This window comes from Sinocyclocheilus anshuiensis, unplaced genomic scaffold, assembly GCF_001515605.1.
Source record: "Sinocyclocheilus anshuiensis isolate Anshui unplaced genomic scaffold, SAMN03320099.WGS_v1.1 scaffold1558, whole genome shotgun sequence".
NCBI lineage: Eukaryota > Metazoa > Chordata > Actinopteri > Cypriniformes > Cyprinidae > Sinocyclocheilus > Sinocyclocheilus anshuiensis.
The window spans coordinates 230,507-238,969 of record NW_015542412.1 but is presented as its reverse complement, the minus strand read 5'-3'; the positions used below and the strand labels follow the sequence as shown (position 1 = coordinate 238,969).

The following is an 8,463-nucleotide window of genomic DNA, read 5'->3' as shown; positions in this document are numbered from 1 at the left end:
CCCCCCCCCCCCCCACACGTGTTAGATAGCTTTTAAAAATTCTGCACATCACCACTATTTATCGCAGCAACAAGCTACGACCACTCTTCAGTAACCACACACAACATTGTATCTGCACTTTCCTCTGTGTTTACCAACATGACGTAAACACAAGAACAAATCAATCAAGGATGGATTTCTTTTTTCTCTGAAAAATCTGAGAACATTCATTTCTGTATGTACTTGATTAATAATAGAATTTCAGATCATTTTAATAAAAAATATCTTATTTAGGGCAGGTTTACCTTAAACATAAAAAAACAAATCTTTCACTGAATGTTGACACTGAGGGACAAAAACCTGAAGAGTAAGTGTGGGAAATGTTTGTGCATTTGTGTGAATATGTGTGTAGTTGTCACTCACCATCCCGCAGCTGCAACTGTCTAAGGTACAATGGGTTTTGCAGGACGTTACATCGTCCCAGTTCATCCTCTCTGGTCACCAACATCAGATCTGAGTATATAAAGATTGTTACCTAGAGAGAGAGCATGAGAGAGTGTAAATTCAGCAAAAATTGATCAAATGCAGATGTTTCAAAAGAGCATTTGGAGTCATATGCAATACATGTGATGCATGCAGTCGTAATTAACTCTTCATAATTCACCCAAAGACTGCTGAAGATAATCAAGTAATATTTTTGTTTAAACTGAGCCTTAAACTGAGTAATTATGGGACAGTTACGGGGGTTGTGTTATCTATAAATGTGTATGCACATGTGAACAAATTTTCAGATGGCAAGAAGCAAAGAAAAGATGTTTTCTTTAATGTTAATGTTTAAAGAGAAAAGATGCCTTTAAGGTTAGTGCAATTATTACACCTTGTTGCTCCCTAAATGTTTGTTCCATTCTGTTTAACACAGTTTAAGAGAATTTTTACCATGCTTTCAATTGTTAACATGGTTCACAAAACAGCATTCACTTCAATGGAATCTGATGATTACACTTGTCAGTGCATTTTGCAACACTCTGTTTACATTTAACTGAATTGAACTTGGTATAGTGGTAAAGTTCTTGCCTAGTGTGAAAAGGGAATATTAACCTTCTACATACACACATACACATACACACACATATACATAAAGTGTAAAAAATAAATAAATAAACCAACAAAAACTGCAAATTAAAATTTTCAAACAGTGTTTTTCGTTGCATGCAAATGAGCTGCATGATTATCGTGGAACAGTCACAGCTTACCAGTTTCAAGTGACAGAGTGGACAGAATTTTAAGTTTAAAAGAATTTGGCATTTAAAACTCATTTGTGGAATTCATTCTGTCTCAGCATTTTGAACAAAAAAAACGTTTTTACAACCCAGTAATCTCCATTAAATTTATTAGATATACAGTTATGTCTACGTGATGTGCAAAAGGCTTAAGTAATTTGTTTTACATTTTAGAGGCACAGCGTACTTAAGTACAGTTTTTACACATTATCTGGGAAATGGTTAAATAACTGAGAAACATTGTTGTCTGACCATGGTTACAGGCTTCTTCAAATTGACAGAAGTATACAAAACAATCAATATAAGCATGTTTTACAAACAATGTTCATGCAGGGCAGCAGTGTCTACCAGAGGGTCTGCCCACACAGTCTCAGGGGAACCACTCTCTACAGCCTGTTAGTTAATAGCATGTTTCAGGAGAACAACTACTCCTACTAGTGTATGATTTGCCCACCCATTGATCAGTTTCGTATGTTGCTCACCACAAGTATGGCAGAGCTCTGAAAGGTCATCTTTTGAAGATATGTGGATAATCATGGGCTTATGACATTGTCATACACAGAACACTTACAAAATAAAAAGTCTTCCCAAGAGGTTGTGTAGCCTTATTCATCTCTGAAGAATTCAGGTGGCATGCAAGGTTAGGCAGGTAACAATTCATAAACATGAGCTAAAGAACTAGACCAAGCAGAGTGACAGCCCTGTTGGAAAAACCAGCATATGCAGGTTAGGTATGTTTTAAAGCATAGGTGCTGGTTTGAGCTGGTTTAAGCTGGTCCTTAGCTGGTCATGTGCTGGTCCTAAGCTGGTCCTAAACAACTAGCTCCTGCTCAGGACCAGCTTAGGACCAGCACATGACCATCTTAAACCAGCTCATGACCAGCTAAGAACCAGCTCAAACCAGCACCTATGCTTTAAACATACCTAACCTGCATATGCTGGGTTTTTTTTTTTTTCAACAGGGAGGACCCTCACATACTGTCCAAGTAGGTACTACATTTGAACTTACTTCAAGACTGTTAAAAAAGGGTGTTTTATATACTATGAATTCTCTTCCCCGATCTGTCAAAAGTTTTTTTGGTGCACCAAATCTGAATGAGAAATCAAGGATGAATGGCCTGCACTTTTGGTCTTGAGTAGACACAATTCAGGCCACTTGGTGAAATAATCTACCATCACACAGTAATTGTGGTAAACCTTCCAATTATTAAGTCTATTATAACTAATTCCAGTCTAGGCCATGTGAATTGATATGGAAATAAATGTTTGTGTAGAATAAAGTTGTCTGTATATTTGTTTTGTACTACTTGTATACTAAATATGTACATTTTTGATGGTATGCTTTCTTTTCTTTTATAGATGTTCTCCTAGCCTGGCACTGATGTAAGGACTCAGTAAGGACGATGCTAACTCAGTGACAGAAAGAAAAGAGGAGGCAGCAGGGAGAGCGAGACTCCTAGATGTCCAAGGAGAGAAGTTTGGGCAAGGCCTGTGCTCTTTCTTTGGGATTTATTATTATTATTATTATTTTATTGCATGATGGCTGTTTGTTGTGAAAATTGTTATACTCAATTTTATCAGGAAATTCAGCCTTACACTGCAGGTACATACTGTGCATCTGAAAAATGAGATACGTCTCGTATTAACATTTTAACATGATATCAGTTTAACTTAACAAGAGTTTAACTTCCTTGTGTTTAGGCTACTATATATAGGACTCCAAGATTTGGGATTTATGTCATATGACTTTTTCGAAATCTTGATGTCCTGCTCCATTCCAGACTGGTAAAATCTGCTGATTACAACATGCTGATGTTTCTTCACTCCACAATGTCCACAAAGGGCATGAAACAAAAATACTGTGTGCCTCCTCAGGTGACAGAACCACTCTGACCAGATGCTGACTCTGGTTTTTGTCTCTTCAGCACATGTAATATAGCCTGCCAGCTGTATTAGTAAATGAAGGTCAGAGTTTGGCCCTAGGTAAGGATTATAAAACACTCACTTACTCCTCAGTGTGAAATTTTCAGATCTTCGCTTTATGCAATACCATTCTTGGCTTGAGAAGCCTCCTGGGTAAAGGTTATATAACATTTCTTTATTCCATCACATTAATCCATTTACCTTCTCATGTATCTTTTCTGTTCTGGTTTGGTAACTTACAAAGTCATACATTCCTTACTTTGTGTGACTCCAATTAGGGGGTTAAATTAGTCTACAGATTAAACAATAAAAGGTATGATGGATTAGAGAGCTTATAAATGAGGTCGATGGCCTTGTTGAAAGGTCTTTGCTTCCTTAATTGATTTGTTTTTTTACTTTATGTACTGAATATGCTTTGTTTTGAATGCTGCAATGCATTTATGCAATGTGTTAAAGAGGTCATGACATGAGAAATCAAATTTGCCTTGATCTTTTGGTATATAAGAGGTCTTTGTACCATTAAAACATCCTGCAAGTAGGTGCACTAAGCAATATTTGAAAAACGCTTTTGACCACAGTGTTGGATCAAGTCCCAAAACACACTTGTAGCCAATCAACAGTAAGGGGCATGTATAGTAATGATAGAGAGAAGAGAGCACTCAATTTGACAGAACAGGATGGATATTAGCAGATCAACTATAGATAGAGAGATGGCAGATAAAAAAAGAAGAAAATATCAGAGGAACAAAACATTAAAAAGATGGGTTACGATCAGGCAAAAGGTAGGACCCACATAAATATCGGAGCAGCTTTCCAGTGGTGGAGAGAACTCTAGGAGCGGGAAGGCTTGGAATTGGACGCCGAGGTTGCGTTGTTTCTTCTTTATAGGTGAGTAACGCAGATTTTGCTTTGTTTCACAACTTATCTGTGTTGGCTTTTGTTTGAATATGCTTGTGTGTCATCTTTGCTCGTTTCCGCGATCATCGTTGCCATGGTTGTGTATGTACGTGTGGGGCGAAGATATCAAAATAGGGGTGAGGTCCTGTTGGGGTATGGGTGTGTTTGTTTTGGTGCTTGCAAATATCAACATCGTTTGGCAAAAATCGCTTAGTGCACCTTTAATCAAGCTCCTAAAATGGCTCGTTTTGGATCTGAGGTGCAAGATGACGTCACCTTGGCACAAACATTTGCATAAACCCTGCCTCCAGAGCAAGACATCGACGAATCTTCTCACCATAGGCCCCACCCACTGGCGCTCAGTCGCTTAACGGTTGACACTTGATTACGCTGAATGCGAGTGTTGCGTCACGTCAAAAGCAAATAGAAATTACAATCACTGCAACTATTTTGTCTACACTGGACAGAGTATACAGATGCGCATTCGCTTTCTGACACAGTCCACGCACTTGAGTCTGTCAATAGAACAAATGAAGTGAAAGAACATTCACTTTGACGCATTTGGTTTAAACAGCTCGTTTGCATCTTTGTACAGACATCAGAAGGTTCCCAACGTAAGGAACAAGTGGATAGTTTGTTTTAATGGCATGCCAGATCGTGTCAGAGGATTAATCTGAACATTTTGTTTTGTAAACGAGGCAGTGTCATGGAGAGTTCACAAAGTAACATTTGTTGAAAGATGAAGCGGTACTAGATCTGACTGCAGCTGCATCACAAACCATATGTAAATGATTTCATAATGCTTTGTCTGGAAATGACTGTTTTTTTTTTCATGTTGTCAAAGCACTCACATGCAATAGTGAGGGGGCATTGATACTGTTTCCTATGCAATGACGTTAGGCAATTATAACAGTGGCCAATTCCTGACAAGCCTTAAAGGACCCACCCCTTAAAACAGGTCGTGTTTGGGGGGGGGGGCAAAAAAAAACTTTATTAACATTATAAGTAAACCTCAAGGAACATATTAAAATAAATAATAATAAATCCATGTCATGACCCCTTTACATTCTGACTATCACACCAGAGATAAAGATGAAATTATCTATAAAGTTCATTGTATACCAGTAAAAATCATTTGACCTCATTTAAAGATTTATAAAATTTCACTACATTTAGAATGGTCATGGAAAACGATTTCAAGCGTAAAATGCCCTAAATGCACATTCACAATATGCAGAGTGTCTCTTACCTTGATAGAAAAATGCTTGCTCTCATATAAAATCATTTCTTCAGAGATCATCAGTGTTCTGTTTGGGCTACACAGATCTACAGGCTTCAGAAGAGAAAGAAATGGACTCTTAATCAGATTACAAGGTAAACCACTTTTAACTCATATAACATTTACAGTATAATATTAGCTCCATGTTTGAAGAAGGTTATAGAAGAAACACAATCACTACTAACATATGCAAATCGCTGAACCTTGCAGTAACTGCTCTTTACAGAGTACTTAACCCACACAGTACACATACCTATCTCTTACCACATTATTTTCTAAAATAGTACACTGTAACTTGCAATTTCTGAAATTGTGTTTGTAGGTACATAGGTTACATCAGACTTGTTGTGTGACATTCTGTCTATCTTCAAAAACCATAAAAAATATATGGTTTGTGATTTTTTTTATAAATATGATGAATGTGGTATGGTAAATATGTTTTTGTGGAAAATTTATGAAACATTTAGACAGATTTACATTAGAAACTAAAATTGTCTGTTCCTATTCATAACTCTTGGTATTGTTGGTCCTATGCAGCTCATGGTAATATTAAAGCTGCAGTCCGTAACTTTTTTGTGTTCAAAATTTATATAATAAGCGAATACACCATGAATCCATTTTCCAAACCGTGTTTTTGGCTAAACCGTGAATCACTACGGTACACCTATATTTATATTATATGTTTATATTCGGACTTTTTTAGACTGGTTCTGGTGGAACCGCTGCGGAGTAGCCCAGTACCTGCGTGATTCGCCATAGACATAAACAGAGAGAAGTAGCTCCGGCTACAATGTTCTTCCACAAGACGCACGCAGTTCTGTTTATTAACCACAAGAGCGCCAAAAGTTACGAACTGCAGCTTTAAAGAATTTTAGGTTTACGAAGGACTTTTTAAAACTCTATAAACAAGTTTAGTACTGTGTTGGGCTGCCATTTAATGTCCAATATAAAATCTAGGTCATGCAGCAAAACAAGCAAACCATTTTGTGGTTACAAGAATCTCAGAATAGATCACTACTAGATCTGAGTAGTTCATTTTATTTAATGCTTGTATTTATTTTGAAGATATGGCAGATTTACCTGCACAAAGATGGGGAAGATAAGGATTTTGGGTGTAACTTTAACGTAGGTACCATAGTTGGCATGAGGCATGTGTGACCTCACAATGGTGCAGTTCTGGTAGTTGGCAAAGTTCTGTTGGTAGTTTCCGCTGTGCTGTGTTTTGGATTTGCTGTTGGCAGAGCGACGCAGAAAACATGTTCTGCTTGCCAGTCCAGGGGCTGACTGGGCATTAGCAGTCGGAGGGGGTGGAACAGGGAACATCTGGCCACCTGGTAGAAAGAAAGGTGAGATTCCCCTTCAGGAACTCAAGCTGCGTCGAGATCGCTTTGGGAATGCCCCTGCGTGACCGCGTTCTGAAGCACATGTGAAATCAGTCCAATGGAGCAGCGAGACGTCACGAGCGGGGTGACGTGAGCGCCAGGAAGTATAAAAGCGCATCCGGCAGAGCGCAAGTTAGCTTCTGCTCTTCAGTAGCGCTCTGTGTATGTGTCAGTCTATTTACTGTTGTCTGTCAGTCCACAAGCATTCAAAAGAATATATCAAAGTCTAAACTAATATCTATGGCGAGCAAACGGCATTACAGACGTTGTGTGCCTCACTGCCCACACTATCTGGCAGCGGGGAATACACACGATCTCTGTGTTGTTTGTTTAGGAGCGGAGCATGCACGGTTAGCTTTCGAGGAGCTGATTGTCATCACTGCGAGTTACTCTCGCTGCGTATGCTCCGCTCTCGCCTGGCTGTGTTTGATGAGAGCGGCCAGGCTCGCGATCCCGCTGTTGCCGAGGCACGGCGTAGACTGTTGTCGTGGGGATCGCGGGTGGATTTAGCAGAGGGATCCGAGACAGGCTAGATCCGCGGCTCTCTCTCAGTGTTCGGAAGCCCGCGCTGCGGTTTCTTCCCCCCAGAGAGAGAGCCAGACGCTTAATCTATCTTCCTCCGAGGAGGAGGATGTGATGAGTGTCGAGACAGAGACTGTGGACTCGCCACCACAGTCCCTCGCGTATGAGGTGTGATTCGTGCAGTCGCCAAAATAAAATATCGTTTGGCCAGCCGAGAAACAGGACGTTCGTCCTAAAAGTAATTATGGGGTGTGATTTGTGCAGTCGCCAAAATAAAATATCGTTTGGCCAGCCGATAAACAGGACGCTCGTCCTAAAAGTAATTAGACAAGTGTTTTCTGGAATCCAGATCACAGCCTTCACAATGGGGCCTTCCGTTTTTCCCCGATCTCCATGCTGAGGTGTCAAGATCGTGGGAGAAACCGTACTCATCCCGTATTTACAGCCCCACAGTCTCGAATTATTCAAAAGAACATCGTGGGGCTGAATGATAAGGGATATGGGGCGATGCCAGTGGTGGAGCAGACGCTTGCGAGCTATCTCTCCCCATCCTCAGCATCGTCCCTGAAGGCCCCGAAGCTTCCCACCAGGCCCGTTAGGCTTACATAGAGTCTGGTTGGGAAAGCTTATACGGTGGCAGGTCAGGCTGGTGCATGTTTGCACACCATGGCGGTGTTACAAGCATACTTTTTTGGCAGCGTGGAAACTTCTACCAAATGTCTCAAAATGGGTCCTGCAGATTGTAGAGGTTACAGAATCCAGTTCGGTTCTCGTCCGCCTCGTTTCAACGGGGTCATCCCCACACTAGTGGGCCCCGAGCAGGCTCTGGTAATGGAACAAGAAGTAGATACTCTCTTGAGGAAGGGGGCCATAGAACGTGTTCCTCCTCTCTCGAGAGCGTCCGGGTTCTACAGCCGTTTCTTCATCGTTCCAAAGAAGGATGGGGGGTTGCGTCCAATCTTAGATCTCCGTCTTCTGAACCGCACTATCAAACGGCTTTGGTTCAAGATGCTCACTATCAAGCAGATAGTATCTCAGATCCAGTCAGAGGACTGGTTTGTTACGATAGATCTCAAAGACGCTTATTTCCATGTTTCCATCATCCCTCAACACTGGAAGTTCCTAAGGTTTGCCAATATCGAGTTCTTCCCTTCGGCCTGTCACTCTCACCCCGCACTTTCACAAAGTGTGTGGATGCTGA

General features: G+C 40.5%; 1 protein-coding gene across 3 annotated transcripts in view; it reads right to left on the bottom strand.

The window, feature by feature from the left end:
* The window catches only part of LOC107693410 (regulator of G-protein signaling 3-like), a 176,254-nt gene that overhangs the window by 128,046 nt on the left and 39,745 nt on the right, over positions 1-8,463 (bottom strand). For all 3 annotated transcript variants that reach the window (XM_016492794.1, XM_016492796.1, XM_016492795.1), the window contains exons 7-9: positions 6,439-6,689; positions 5,329-5,412; positions 403-514 (exon numbers count right to left, since the gene is read on the bottom strand). In XM_016492794.1, coding sequence (XP_016348280.1) covers positions 403-514; positions 5,329-5,412; positions 6,439-6,689 — 447 coding nt within the window. The remainder of the gene's footprint in view (positions 1-402; positions 515-5,328; positions 5,413-6,438; positions 6,690-8,463) is intronic.